Source organism: Manis javanica, chromosome 5 (assembly GCF_040802235.1).
Source record: "Manis javanica isolate MJ-LG chromosome 5, MJ_LKY, whole genome shotgun sequence".
Classification (NCBI taxonomy): domain Eukaryota; kingdom Metazoa; phylum Chordata; class Mammalia; order Pholidota; family Manidae; genus Manis; species Manis javanica.
Genome location: NC_133160.1, coordinates 16,653,415 through 16,669,649, shown reverse-complemented (window position 1 = coordinate 16,669,649; position 16,235 = coordinate 16,653,415). Strand labels below are relative to the sequence as shown.

The 16,235-nt window shown below is 39.8% G+C and overlaps 1 protein-coding gene across 4 annotated transcripts in view; it reads right to left on the bottom strand.

Annotated features, from left to right (window-relative positions):
* Positions 1-16,235, bottom strand: part of CHD6 (chromodomain helicase DNA binding protein 6) — a 202,719-nt gene that overhangs the window by 88,352 nt on the left and 98,132 nt on the right. For all 4 annotated transcript variants that reach the window (XM_073236592.1, XM_073236595.1, XM_073236594.1 and 1 more), the window contains exons 6-10: positions 12,081-12,143; positions 11,202-11,260; positions 10,409-10,526; positions 6,081-6,167; positions 5,750-5,884 (exon numbers count right to left, since the gene is read on the bottom strand). In XM_073236592.1, the coding sequence (XP_073092693.1) occupies positions 5,750-5,884; positions 6,081-6,167; positions 10,409-10,526; positions 11,202-11,260; positions 12,081-12,143 (462 nt within the window). The remainder of the gene's footprint in view (positions 1-5,749; positions 5,885-6,080; positions 6,168-10,408; positions 10,527-11,201; positions 11,261-12,080; positions 12,144-16,235) is intronic.

Genomic DNA, 16,235 nt, shown 5'->3' with positions numbered 1-16,235 from the left:
CGAAACCATTAAACTCTTGGAAAAAAACATAGGCAAAAACCTCTTAGACATAAACATGAGTGATCTCTTCTTGAACATATCTCCCCGGGCAAGGAAAACAACAGCAAAAATGAGCAAGTGGGACTACATTAAGCTGAAAAGCTTCTGTACAGCGAAAGACACCATCAATAGAACAAAAAGGAACCCTACAGTATGGGAGAATATATTTGAAAATGACAGATCTGATAAAGGCTTGACGTCCAGAATATATAAAGAGCTCACACGCCTCAACAAACAAAAAACAAATAACCCAATTAAAAAATGGGCAGAGGAACTGAACAGACAGTTCTCCAAAAAAGAAATACAGATGGCCAAGAGACACATGAAAAGATGCTCCACATCGCTAATTATCAGAGAAATGCAAATTAAAACTACAATGAGGTATCACCTCACACCAGTAAGGATAGCTGCCATCCAAAAGACAAAGAACAACAAATGTTGGCGAGGCTGTGGAGAAAGGGGAACCCTCCTACACTGCTGGTGGGAATGTAAATTAGTTCAACCATTGTGGAAAGCAGTATGGAGGTGCATCAAAATGCTCAAAACAGACCTACCATTTGACCCAGGAATTCCACTCCTAGGAATTTACCCTAAGAACGCAGCAATCAAGTTTGAGAAAGACAGATGCACTCCTATGTTTATCGCAGCACTATTTACAATAGCCAAGAATTGGAAGCAACCTAAATGTCCATCTGTAGATGAATGGATAAAGAAGATGTGGTACATATACACAATGGAATACTACTCAGCCATAAGAAGTGGAAAAATCCAACCATTTGCAGCAACATGGATGGAGCTGGAGAGTATTATGCTCAGTGAAATAAGCCAAGCGGAGAAAGAGAAATACCAAATGATTTCACTCATCTGAGGAGTATAGGAACAAAGGAAAAACTGAAGGAACAAAACAGCAGCAGAATTACAGAACCCAAAAATGGACTAACAGGTACCAAAGGGAAAGGAACTGGGGAGGATGGGTGGGCAGGGAGGGATAAGGGGGGGGAAGAAGAAGGGGGGTAATAAGATTAGCATGCATGGGGGGGAGGGAGAAAGGGGAGGGTGGGCTGCACAACACAGAGAGGACAAGTAGTGACTCTACAACATTTTGCTAAGCTGATGGACAGTAACCGTAATGTGGTTGTTAGGGGGGACCTGATATAGGGGAGAGCATAGTAAACATAGTATTCTTCAGGTAAGTGTAGATTAAAAATTTTTAAAAAAAAAAAAAGAAAGAAAGAAAGAAAAGGGGGATTACTCCTTAACAGGATAAAACTATTGGTAAATCAAAGATCAACGCATGCTTTAAATATCCTTAATGTTGATCACTTAAAGGGTGTCAGATGATCAGCTATGGAGGTACTCTTTTCTGATAATATTCCTTTCTCTTAATTAAAAAAAAAAAAAAAAAAGCAGTTACTGTGTGCTGACCTCCAATGAGTTCTGCACAGTGGTATAGAGGGCATGTCAAAGTGTGGGCAAAGGGTCTGTTTGTTTCTACGCAGAAGATCAAGGCCTAGCTTGGATACCCAGAAAATGAACTAAGATACGATATGAGGAGGAGCTTCCGGCATCAGCACTCTCTGGAGGACTCGTGCCGGGGGATGATCATCAAAAAGCCTCCACAGGGATCCGGACGATGCTGCGGTTGTGGCTGCATCCAGCCCACCATCTCCTGGACTTGCCATAAGAAGGAGGAGGGAGATGTCTAGGCTGGCATGTGCATACAGTGAGACAACGAATTTGACTGGATCTGTACTGTTGGAACTCAACCAGGAGTTGGGAGGGGTGCAAGTTGTAGCACCCCAAAATCTCATGACTATAGACTATCTATGGTTAAAAGAACATATGGGATGTGAACAGATCCCAGAAATGGGCTGCTTTAATTTGTCTGATGGTTCAAGTACAGTTGGAAAATATCCATCATATCATAGATAAATTTTCACAAATGCCTAGGGTGCCTAAATGGTTTTCTTGGCTTCACTGGAGATGGCTGGTAATTATAGATTTGCTTTGTTTATGTCACCGTATTCCTATTATGTCAATATGTGTGTGCAAATTAGTTAGTAGTTTAAAACCTATACATACTTAAGGTACTATACAAGAAGATATGTCAAAGAAATAATCAATCCTCCCAAGTTTCCTTCATATGCTACATCTATAGCTTTTCTTCTTCCTTCCTAATTACAAACTTTAAATAGAATTCGTGCCTCATATCGAATTTACCGAGTATCATAATTTCTCCAGGTGGTAAAGATACCTCGAGACAAGTGCTGGGCATAGAAGCCACAGGGCATAAATCTGCAAAGAAGTAAAAAGCTAACCTTTGCAAACAATATGGCTTCTCTCTCACTTACCAACTTTACATTTCCCTGTATGGCCCCGGAAGATGACTGGTTAGCCAGAGACGGGTAAGATTCCTCAAGGGAGGAACAACCTAAGACAGGCACAGTCGCAGGGGGGCCATCAGGTGAGAATTTGGGGATCAACAGAGGTGAGGCTCAGAACCTCACCCCCCCTGCTTTGAGAGAAATCTTCTGCATCCGTGGATGTCTTGCTGCCCTTGTCTAGCCTGGATTAATACTTAGTCCATAGGCACACACCTGATCATCTGATCATCTACATTTGCCTTCTTACAGCACTAAACTATGTTTTCTACCTTTATCTTGCATCTACCTACCACTTCAGCATTTTATTAAAAATAAAAATAATAATAATAATAGGAGAAATGTGGGATCAACATATAAATCAAGTACAAAAATCAAATGAATATTCATATTTGACCTGATGGTTTATAGGTCATATTGCATGATCAAAACCGAAAGTTTCTGTGATGACTGCCCTTGTACTGTTCACCATGTAAGAATTTATTCACTCTGTAAGAATTCGTTCACCATGTAAGAACTTGTTCGTTATGCTTCAGAAGATTGGAGACTGACGAGAATTAGGCTTGAGATGGATTAATGATTGTACATTGAGCATTGACCCCCCTATACTGAATTTTATTGTTGTTAACAACCATTTGATCAATAAATATGAGAGATGCCCTCTCAAAAAAAAAAAAAAAAAAAAAAAAACATTCAGATATGACAGAGATGTTGAAATGATCAGACTGGGAACTTAAAACAAGTATGATTACTATGTTATGGAATCTAATGGAAAATGCAGACAACATGCAAGAACAGATGGGTAGTGTGAAAAGTGAGGTGGAAGCTCTAAGAAAGGAACAGAAGGACATGTCAGACATAAACACACTGTTCATTGGCTTCTCAATAGTGTGGACTTAGCCAAAGAAAGAGTCATTGGGGGCAAAGACATGGCACTAGGAACTTTCCAAAATGAAAAGCAAAGATAAAAAAGGGTGGAAAATCAGTAGATGAATGGATAAAGAAGAGGTGGTACATATACACAATGGAATATTATTCAGCCATAAGCAGAAAACAAATCCTACCATTTGTAACAACATGGATGGATCTAGAGGGTATTATGCTAAGTGAAATAAGCCAGGTGGAGAAAGACAAGTATCAAATGATTTCACTCATCTGTGGAGTATAAGAACAAAGGAAAAACTGAAGGAACAGAACAGCAGCAGACTCAGAGCCCAAGAATGGACTAACAGTTACCAAAGGGAAAGGGACTGGGGAAGATCAGTAGGAAGGGAGGGACAAGGGGGGAAAATGGGCATTACGATTAGCACACACAAGGTAGGGGTGGGTATATGGGGAAGGCAGTATAACACAGAGAAGACAAGTAGTGATTCTAATGTTGTTTAAGCCGTTGTACATTAACCATACCAAAATAAAATAAATATTTAAAAAAAGGAAAAAAAAAAAAAAAAAAAAAAAAAAAAAAAAAAGAAAGTATTCAGGTAAAGTACCATTTGGAGCCGGCCCTTTACTAAACATTTAAAAAGCAGCTTTAATTATATTTTTAGCTACCACTCAAATAAAAAATTTTGAGTTAATATTCCAAAATGTACATTTTAAACGAGAGAACAAATGTATAAGAAACAAAAAGCTGTGTGAAATGATACCACCGCTCACTGAGAGATGAGGAGGGCAGCAGCCACAAAGAAGCAAGGGAAAGTGAAATTGCTTGAGTACACTTGAGAATTCCTGTTCTTGCCAAATACACGCAGTCAGAGGAAAGAAGTGGGACTCAGGCTGAGAGAGTGAGAATCGTGATTACTTCTAGATATAACTTACAATTAGCTACAGAACGAAATTCTCTCTGCTCTCTGCTCCCACACGTTTTTGTGTCTCTGCCTGTACCACACATTCCAGTCGGCCTGACACCAATCGTGTCCATGTACACACGACCCTTCCACCGGTCTGTGAACTCCTAGGGACAGGACCTGTCCTCCTTTCTTGTTACACTTCTCACAAGAGTCAAACCTACAGCAGATGCTTAATAAATACATGACTGGTAAACTGAACTGAAAACAGACAACGGTTGTAGGAGAGGATTGAAAGAGAAAGGCATTAATCAATCATGTAGACAAAACACCCTGTAACTATGTAGGTTTCTAATCACAGTTCTGCATCTCAAGATACCTCTATATACTTTCTATGCCAAACAAAAAACCGAAAACAAAACAAAACACTGTTTTTCCAAGTACTGACAGGGATCTAAGTTCAATGTTAAGGTCTTGTCTTCTGAGTCCTAACTTTCCAGTGATGTAAAAGCAACCAATAATAGTAATAAAGAACTGGATGAGAGTTTTTCATATGAAGGTGGCGACTCTGAATAGAAACTTATCATTCCAGTCTATACCCATAATCTTTAACAACTCGAATCCTCTTCAAGTGAGTCACATCCTAACCAGGATTTATCCCAATTCTACCTCCTTTTAATCGTTGACCCTCTGTTAAGGGTTGAGTTTACTCTCTATGGTTCTTGTCCCCACCGCCAACAAAGAGCTGAAAGGCAGAAACACAGAAGTGAAGCAGAGTGAAAGTTTTATCTGAATACACTCCCAGGAAGGAGCAGGCCAGAGTCTAGGTAGACAAAGACAGACTGCTTACTGTGAGGCTTCTTTTCATGGGGTTTTTGGCAGGGCAGAGGAGTCCTTGACTATCTTCGGCCTTGGAGGGCTGTTCTAACTGGTGAAATGGACACATGGGCTGAGCTGATGGTTACTGTGCTTTTCTTCTGATACTTTATCTGCAGACTGTTTGGACATTCCAAGTAACTCCCGTCCTTGAGACGTCAACTAATTAACTGTGAGTCTTTTCTGGCTCTCTGGTTTTATCTCATTAACTCTCTGACTCCCTTTCAGTGAGCTTTACTGGCTTTATTCTCCCTGCACCTGCTTAAGTCTACAACTACCTGTCAGGTACCCTGGGACATTTCTGAAGTTTGGTGATAATAGTCCAGAATCAGGAAAACAAACTGATTAAATAAAATTATATTGAAAACCTATCTTTTCTCTGTAAAGTCCCAGGGCTCTGTAGATTAGACAGTTCTACCCCTTAAGGATATTTCAGTTGAGTAAAGGTAAAGGATAAAAACAAAGAAAAAAGATCACTGATGGAGCAATAGGTAACAGGAAACAAGGAAGATACTGACAACTTACTGAACTTCTTTCCCATGCCAGGCATTTCTTACACCTTCTATCTTACTGACTCCATACAACAGCCACACACCAAGAAAATCTAAGCCCACATTTCAAGCTTCATGTTACAACAGATGCCAAACAGAGGTATGGATATATTACCATGTGCTTAATTTCAGGGAGAACTTGGAGAGATTCAAATTCTTTTACTTTTGCAGGATCCACATCTTCCTCAAGCTCCCACGTGCTCTCTTCGTAAGGCAGTGAGCACCACTTCACCAGGTAATGCGTCACTTCCTGTGGGAAATGGGAGAAACTTAAGTCCTTTCCACTGGATTAAAGGACTCAATCCTACTCTGCTCGGCCTCTGAAAACCCACCCTACAACACAACACATGAATGCCATGAAAAAAAAGACCATATGATAACAAAAGAAGCAAAATACACGGTAGGAAGAGAAAACACTAGGAGACTCTAAACAGCAAAATGCCCACCTCTCCAGTTTCTGCATCCTTGGTGTGGGCCACCTCCAAGATGCGATCGACTTCTACATAGTCTGGGTTGAACAAGTCTTCATCAGGCTAATGTAAGCAGAGGGGAAGAGTAAAGAAGTGGCTCCCTTCCCTCAGATCCAACATCCAAGTGTTTATCTTTAAGGAACCCTCTATTCTTGGCCCCACCAGAAAACACAAAATCAAAGGATTAGCTTGAGAATAAAAGTCCCTTTGCAGACATTTCTTCACTGTCCCCAAATCCTGCTCTCCATGACTAGGGTCAAAGGAACCAATGACACCAGGTAGGACTTTCCTCTTGGTCATGACAGTGACCAGCACAGGGATCCTCCTTTCTTACTGCCTTTTGCTCTTAAGATGACCCCTGGAAACTCAGAATTAGTTTTTTTTCTTAGTACCAGCAACAATTAGCTAATTGGAAGGTGGCATGAGCAGAGCTCCTGAGGTCCTGCTAACGTTGTATTTCCTCATCAAGGTGGTGGTTACTTAGGCGTGTTTATCTTGTAAAACTTCACTGAGTTGAACCCTTAGGATCTGTTTACCCTATGTACATGATGCTTCAAAGAAGGTGTACTTGCAAAACAATAGTAAGCAACATTTAGAAATATGTAAGGTATGTCTGGAATTACGCTAAGTGTTCTCATTTAAGTCTCAAAACTACTTTATGGAATAGGTGCAAGAATTATTTTACAGGTGAAGAAACTGACTCAGAGAGTTTAAATACGCAATGTGACTGAGGTCACAGACCTGTGTGAACTGGAACATTACCCAGGATTTTTACCCAGAAGCCCTCCTGCAGGGCTGCTAGAATGTTCTTACTGCCCCTTTGGCTTGAAGGCATTTTAAGGGCTATATGGTTTCATTTTCAAATAAATGCAGTAATACTTTTTACAGCATCCTTGGCAAGCCCACCCTCAGGTGGGTTCCATTACTCAGCTCCCATTACTGCGTGTTTAGGAATTTACTGCCCTCTAAGACCTGACCCACTGCCCCTGTCTGCTTTGTGGCAGCAGCATGATTTTTATCATTATTATTACTGAACTGTAGCCTTGTTGCCTTTCTGTAACTGGACTCACTGGTGTGAACCGCTTCCTCTGCAGTACCAGTGACTAAGCTGCTTCTCTCCGGTGCTGGCTCTTGAAACGATCTCCTCCCCATCTGGGTTAAATAATCCCAGGTGCTCAGTTCTTTGGCTGCCAAATTCCCCGACCCCTTAAAGATGCAAAGGGCTACCACTTCCGGAATAGGGACTAAGGGGCAGGCACCATGCTAAGCACTTCAGTGAACTCTGTCATTTAATCTTCACGGGTATTCTGTAGGTTGATAGTCCCAAGTTCTGCTTTATACAGATGAGGATACTGAGTCTGAAGGAGCTTATGCAAGTGGCCCAAGGCCACCCAGCTGTGTGTGTGTGTGGGGGGGGGGGGGTTTCCAGTGGGGGTGGGAGCCGAACTTCACCTTGATAGTTTGGCTCTGGAGCCCAGGCTCCTGGCACCATGGACTCCAGTTTCCACTTTTGCTGACAACCACTTGGCTATGCCTCTGCCTCTTTATCACAGCTACAGTCCTCCTGCAGTTGCCCTCATGTTCTGTAATGGCCCTCGTTGAATTCTGGTGCCCAGATGAGCATCAACTCTTAGGAGAGAACAGAGCAAGGCACAGTCGGGCCACCTAGCGGTGCGGTCTAGGACTGGTGCTACTTAGAAGCCACACCCTACTCTTGCTTAACAGTGAACTTGGAATTAAATTGGCAGTATCTTTTCTCCCTAGAACTGTTATCCATTTTTCCTACTCCAAAGTTGTGAAGATTTAAAAAATACAACTGTATAGCATGGCCTCTATCTATTGCCATTATATTTTGTTCTTCCTAGCCTGTCCAGGTGAACTTGAATTTTGAGTTTGTCATTTATTCTCCCAGTGCTGGATCTGTTTTCGGGAGTCAGGTTTTGGTTAGAAGGACTCCATCCCTGTGGAGTGTGGGAACTTGCAGCCACATGAGGCTGAGCCTCTTTCACATGTGCCCCGACTACCTCATAAAACAGCTGGAGATGATGGACACAAAGCTCTATTCAAAACTAAGTTATTAGCTCATAAGAGTTCTATTTATCCAAGTTATAACTAAATGAACAGGGTAAGACCCAGGCAGCAGACTGGGAACTACTCCCCACTATTACTCCTCAATTTCAGGATGTTCTCTAATCTTCTCAAAAGCCTTTTCTTCCCACAAGAGTAGGAACTTCTGTTACATTGTTTCTATACACTCCAATGCAGTTCTATACACTTCCACTCTGCTCTAACCAAGGAAAAATCACTCCCTTGGGAATAAATCAGAAAACAGAGACATTGGATTTTGTGGGCCATATTAGGCAATTGGACTCTATTCCAAGAAAATAGGAAGTGCTGAGAGGTCTGGAGCAGGAGGATGGCATGAAGTCAGCCCTCCTCCCTTACCTGGGGGCTGCCAAATAATTACCGAGGCCTGAACCCTGCGCCTAGCACCAGGGATAGAAATAGGAGAAAGTCATGGCTCCTGTCTGTCTCACAGGGCTTAAAATGGAAGAAACAGACATGTAAACAAGTCACTACAGGGCAAATACTTTTTAAAATAGAAGTGCGAATAAAATGTTCCAAGAACAGAGGAGAGTGTCCAAAGGGGTCTCAAGATGGTCTTTCCAATCCTAGTCATCCCCTCCCTTTCCCCAGTTCTCTATCAGAGAGCAATGCCATGGAAACGGGCTTTAAAACACAGAGAGGTAGGGCCAAACGGTAAGGCTAAAGAGGAAGGACCCCACACTGGGACAAGAATGCTTACTGGCATTTTCCTAAAATAATTTTTTGTTACTTGAGGGATAGGAACACAATGTGAATAATAAATCGGTTAACTATGTGTGGCGATTCACTGTAATTTGATGGTATCTGAGTGCATGCTTGAGGTCTAGTGCTTGTGATTACATTTTAAGAATTTTATTGCTTCTTTTCCTCAAAAGTTATCTGAATAAAATTGAAAAATTAAAAAAAAGAGAAAAATCACCACAATCCCATCAACCAGGGAAAATGCCACCACGGTCATGTATATTCAAAACATTTTCTCTGCATTACTATTATGCTTTTCTTGTTCACTCCCCAAAATGGAACCGTCCCACACTGTAAAGCCTGACATTTTCAACTAACAATATAGTTTATAACACAAAGCTTCTTTCTGTGTCATTAATAATTGTTCTCCAATATCATTTTTACTAGCTTCATAGATTTTCTACATTCTATGGGATGTATCATAATTTAACAAATGTCTATTAATTTAATATCTTCAATTATTCACCAATATAAATGACTGTTCATCATAGCTAAATCTTTGCACAAAGACTTGATGGTTTTCTTAAAATAAATTATAAAACTAGAATTGCTGGGGCAAAGGGTTTGCAAATTTTGAGACATTTCACGTCTGCTGCCACACCACTCTTCTGACAGGTCATATTAGGTTATGTTTCTACCCAGTGATGTATGCGTGTCTCTACCCTACACCATCACCAGCAATGGGTAATACTTCTTTTTAAAACCTTTAAATATTGTTAAGTAAAAGCTGGATGATTCCCATTTTAATCTGCATTTTTTTAACTACTAGAGAAATTGAGTACATTTTTTATATGGCTAATGATAAGCATTTCTTATCATTAAAACTATTCGTCTTGTGTGTAAACACAAACAGGAAGATTCCCATACTGGTATTACTGTATTACTTAATGTATGTATGTGTGCAAATATATAATTAAGAAATATGTATGTGCATATAATGTATATATGCATTTACTTTAAGATTTGTTTGGAGATATTTTCTAAGGTATAGACACTACAGATTTGCTTAATGTTCGAATCCATCAATTCTTCTTTATGCTATAATTGGCATACTTAGAAATTCCCAAGTCTATATAAATTTATTTATTTATCAATGTTTTTAGCTTTGTTTTTATTTTTTACATTCAAATTTTAAGTCTTTTTTGGAATTTCCCTTTTGTGGAGGAGAAGGAAGAGGGAATGAAAGAATTATGTGCACACTTCTCTTGCCCTCGCTATTTATAGGTATTCTTACCAAGACACACGTTTTTACAAGCTGTCAGTTTGTAATCAAGTTTGATCTTCACACCTTAGTAGATAATTTGTTTCCTTTGGCTAAAATCTGGACTAGTTTTACTGCAAATCAGCGCACACTTAGCAACAGATCTGCACAGGACTTCAACTTTAAGAGACGTAAACCCAGTAACTAATACTGCAAGAAAAGCAATGGTCAAATTAGTTAGTAAATATTGCTTCACCTCAGTAAAAATGTGCTTCATTTGGGCTTGTTTATTCCTAAATCGCTTGATCTTCTGTGCAATGCGAGGATCCTTTTCAAGCTCTTCCATTGTGGCCCATTTACAGTGTAAGTAGGAACTATCCAAAGACACATAAATTGTGAGACAAGAGTATAACTACCAAATCATTGAGCTGTAAAGTGTTTCAATAAATAGGGTGACCTAACACAGAAGCAGTGGAGTGGTTTGTTGTGAAAGTGGTGGAGCTTGGGGTTAGAACAGCCTTACCCTTAAGGGCAAAAGCAGAAAAAAAAAAACCCACCAAAAACAATGCAGCAATTTCAAGCCACTCTGCAGCTTCTACAGAAACCGGCTCAGAGCAGAGGGAGGGCAGGTGCAGGCAGGCTAACATTAGTACATGACAGCGAAAGTGGGCAGGTAGCAGAGAAAGAAGGAAAAATGCGAGAGGGAAAAAAAGTATAAGCTATAGGACAGTGGTTTTTCTACCCTGGATGCAAATGAGAATCGCATCGGGAGTTTTTTAAAAACACCAATCCTTGGGACCTACTCCCAGAGCCTGAGACAACTGGTCTTGAGTGGAACAAGGGCTTCAGTGGTTTTAAAAAGCTCTCCCAGGGACTCCGTGTGCAGCCAAAGTTGAGCACATTACTGCCTAAGGTGAACTTGAGTCAATTGAGACCTGCAGTCATGCCTTAGGGGCCATTCTTGGAAAATACAGCAGACAATGTGATCAGGGAAAGTAAATTTTACTCATATAAAATAAAAAAACAAATGATACATTAAACAGACGTACAAATTTCTATACTTAACGTAGAATAGCTCCAAGTCGAATGGGGGCTCTCCTGGGTGAACCTGTAACCAACAGCAAGCAGTTAACAGCCTAGATCCCCACACAGCACCCTATGTACCAAAAGAAAACAGTAAATTGACATTTCTGCCTGGTTTTAGTACAGGTTTCTCAAGGAAATTTTCATTTTCCCAGGTCTTTTTCTGACAGCTATTGGGTGGATTTCCTTATAGCTGAATACACAACTAGCTGTGAGGTAAAGAAATGACCCTACTGGTGTCCAGCCAACATTCAGGGTGGGCAGCCTTCAGCTGATAAACCCCAACTGGCGCAGGGCTCTGAGAGCAGGCAGGACCTGAGCCTGCTGTGAAAATGAAAACATGTCCCTCTGGCGTCCCCCCCCGACCATCCCCCTGGAACACCAGGGGTGTTCCCTCTGGAACTAAGGAAGTCTACTTTCATCAATACTTGAAGTAAAGATGAAACTACACCCTCATCAGTACCAATATACTCTTTCACTCCAGGAATGTTCTCTAAAGGAGCCCTGAGATATCTAAAGAAAAAAATCCCACATTGTTTTCATTAGGACTCCTTTTCCACCTCTTCTTCTTTCATCCCTCTGATGACTTCCAATGGACCCCAACAACCAAGGGATAAACACCTTTTCCTAGGATCTCTGTGGAGGGAAAAATCAGTTTGGACCATACCCAAATATTTAGGAATTGTATGTTCTAAAATCTCCTGTGGGGGTAAAAGTAAGTATTGGCCAGCCAGCTAGTGTTCTTGCTGACCTCTCATTCCAGCCAACAGTGACCATCCCAGGTTCTCTAGCCAAAACTCTCTTCACAGAGGATATAGCCTGTGCTAGAGACATGAGCCACTCACCTCTTGGACAGTCTTGGATGCCAGGATCTTCTCGATGATGTTAGCATCATCTTCTGGAGGCTCCTGGAGAAAGAGGTTAAAGAGAATGAAAACTACTGGCACCACAGAATTCAAGAATCCTGTAAGAAATACTACAACAGGTACTGCTTCATCCAAAAGTATCAGCCCACAGTCAGCAAAGATCGCAAACAGCCTCCTTCTGGGCACAACCCTCCCGCATGAGCTTCTGGGAAGTTACTGTGCTGTTCAGACTCTTTATTTCAGATCAGCCTTTAGCATCAATAAAATTGGTCTTAAGACTTCTCTTCTCTGCCAAAACTGCTTACATGTTGCCATGAAATTTTCAGAAAGGTGTGATATAAAGGAATTGGGGGTCTTAGAATCAAAACATCCCAATTCTAACACCTACTTGCTACTCAGGGCAAGTCAATTAACACCTCTTAGTTCCCAAGTTTATTTAAAAAGGAGTTAAAAATACGTATCTCACTGGGCTACTGGGAGGATAAAATGATATGTGAAAACATTTTTTGGACAGTAAGTACTCTGAAATGCAAGGTATAATTACTCTCTGCTAAATTGTACTATCTTTCCCCTCTGTACCTGGAAATGGCTTTCTGTTTTCGCTGATCACCCTTTGACTACAAATCCTGTTGAAAACAAGTTAATTTCTTCCTTCCTACCCTAGATACTCATCACCGTTTCTAGGTTCCTAATCTCCATTAAATATCTTTCTACAGAGTACTTGATTTTTAAAAAACCTGCATTAAAAATGACAAATTTAAAAAACAGTGCATTGATTCAGAACATTCTGGTGTTTACTGCTCTTTTCTTGGATTTTACTGAAGCAGTTTTATTTCAATGGCTTCACATGCACTACGTGACCTTCCTAGAGGTAGTATTTATGATAATAAGAGACTTAGAACAGTGTATGAAGAGAACACTCATCACAATAGCCTTCTCAAAAGCTACTTGGGTTCCTGAGCAGAACTTCCTAAAAGGATGACTTACTCTGCATGTCACTCTCCTCAGCCTACCCATTCTAGGGCACAACTGTCCCAAAGCCATATCATTTTAGAAAACATTTTCTAAAATCTTTAATCAAGCTTTTACCAGAAAAGTGATAGTTAAAAAAAAAAAGATGCCGAGGGCAGATGGTAGCAAGGAAGTATGGAAATCAGCAGGCGTTGACAGATGCTCCCAAAGGTTGCAAATATTTATTATGTTCCCTAGACACATGGCATTGTGCTAGGTGCCATGCTGAAGTTAATCTGAAATGACAAGAATCTTTTCCCACTGCTCAACAAGAAGACAAGTGACCACACAAGAGGCGAAAGGGGTGGAAATACAGAATAAGCTGCTGTTTTTGTTTAAATATTTGTTCTGCTTGACTTTTATGCACAAGTAAGGAATGGAGGAAGAGGCACTTTTTGTTTGTTGCCTAGCTTCTCCTGTTATAATATAAACTTTCTGAGGGCAGGGGGCTTTATTTGTTTTATTCACTGATGTAGCTACAAGCCTTGAAAAGGCCAGTCAACAGTCGGTGATCAATGATCCTTGAACACTGGGGTTTGGGGCACCAAACTCCTCCCCGCTGCCAGACTCAGAAATCCACATACAACTTCTGCCTCCACAACAACTTAACTATTGGCCTACTGTTGGCCTGAAGCCTTACCAGTAACATAAACTGTTGATTGACACATATCTTGAAGGTTTTTGCATTATATACTGTATTCTTACAATAAAAAAAGAGAAAACGTTTTTTTCAAATTGTTGTCAATCTCCAAAAACTTTTCCAATATATTTATTGGAAAAATCCGCATGTTAGTGGACTCACACAGTTCAAACCCGTGTTGCTCATGGGTCAACTCTAAGTATTTGTTGAATGCTAAATAATAAGGAAGAGGAAAAGAGAGAGAGAAGGAAATACATGAGGAAATAAAACACCAAACGCACTGGGGCCACAGACTGGAGACAGTTATTATTCTTAATCTATGTCACCTGATTAAAAAGTCTCTCCCTTCTCCACACACTCAGACCTATCTGAACCTGTCAGACGGCTAACAGCAGAGGGCCAAAGCTAGGGGGACTTCCTCTGAGGAATGAAGATCACTACGCCAGCCTTGCAGCCAAAAGATTCTGACAATAGCAAGTCAGCAGTGAGCAAGGAACGGGTGCAGGTTAAGGAAACTAGATTAATGAACCAACTTCCTACTTCATTTCCTTCCTACATTTCTTCCACATTATTTACTGAGTGCCTTTTATATTTATATTTACAGTCTTCATCACCAAGGGTCTACTGAACATACTAACATAATGTTTTAAAAGTTACTGAGGCATGAATATATAATGTGCAGAGATCTCAAGTGTACACCTGATGAATTTTCACATATGTGCATATACACTTGTATTAACTACTGCCCAGATCAAGTTATACAACATTTCCGACATTCTGGAAGACCCCTGTGTCCCACTGGGTCACAAGTAACCACCAATCAGACTTTACCACCATCAATTACAGTTTTGTCTATTATTAAATTTCATGTAAATGAAATCATACAGTATGTGGTTCATTCTTCTGTATTACTGTGTAGTATTTTGTTGCATAAATACTATATAAAATTTATCCATTCTACTGAGGAAAGTTAATATAAATCATATGTCTTTTAGTGTATAAATACACTCATTTATCTTGGATACATACATAGGAGCAAAATTGCTATATTATGAGGTAGGTTAAGTTTAGTTTTAATGGGCATTTTCAACATTTTTTCCAAAGTGACTATATCAATTTTTACACCTACCCACAATGTATGGGATTCCTAGCTGTCTTGATATTGCCAGTCTTTAAAATTTTAGCCATTCTGGTGGAGGTGTAGCATAAACTGAGGATGCTAAGCACCTTTCCATATGCTTACTGGACATGTGGGTATCCTCTTTGTGAAAGCTCCTATTCAAGTCATTTGCCTATTTTAAAAATTGTCCCTCTTCTGTTTTTCATTTTTAAGCGTTCTTTATATAGTTCTAAATAAAAGCCATCTGTCAGATATGTAGATTACAAACATTTCCTACCAATCTATGGTTTGCCTTTTCAATCTGTAAATGTAACTTTCCGTGAACCCAAGTTCCAATAGCCCACCTCATCAATCTTTTGTCTTATGGATTTCTGTGTCCTGTTTGAGGGGTCATTACTGCCACCACAGTCACTCATTAGGCCACAAAACTGCAAATTTCCTTGCAGCCACATTAAAAAAGTAAAATAAACATATGAAATTGATTTAATCATAGTTTATTTAAACCAATATATCCAAAATATTATTGCTTTACTATGTAATCAATTAAGGAAGTATTTTATATCCTTTTTCTCCATACTAAATCTTTAAAATCCACCGTGTACTCTGCACTTACAGCACATTGTAATTCAGACCAGCCCTATTTTAGTGCTTAATAGCCACATGGTGAGGAGCAGCCATACTGGGCACTGTAGCTCCAGTCTATTTGTTTTTATGACAACACTACTGTGTCTTCATTACTATAGCTTGATAACAAAGTATGAATTATAGTAAACCTTCCAACTTAGTACTTCTTTTTCAAGATTGCCTGGGTTATTACAGTCTTTTGCATTTCCATTATCATTTTCCACCAAAAAAATTATCTGCTTAGATTTTGAGTGGGACTGAATTATAGACATCTTAACAATATGATATATATGTATGTCATATTGTTGCTCCATTTATTTAGGTCTTTTTGAATGTCTTTCATCAATGTTTTTCATACAAAGCATTCATTTATCTCTTGAGAGTTATTCCAGGGTATCTAATACTTTGATGCTATGATAAATAATGGCCTTTTACAATTTTCCTTTCCTGATTTCATGCCGCTAGTTAATAGGTTTTTGGTGGAGCTTTTTTGGGGGGTGGGGTGGGGTGTATACTGTCTTTATCCAACAATTTAGCTGAAACCTACATTTATTAATTCTAATGGTTTGTTGATTTTGTTGAATTTCCTACATACACAGTCATCTGCAAATTGTACCCTTACTTCTTCCTTTCCAATCTTTAAACTTTCTTTCTCCTCTTATTGCAGCAGCTGGGACCTCTATTGTATTTCTGAATATAAATGAAAATAGTGGCATCTTATTTTTACCCCCAAATTCAA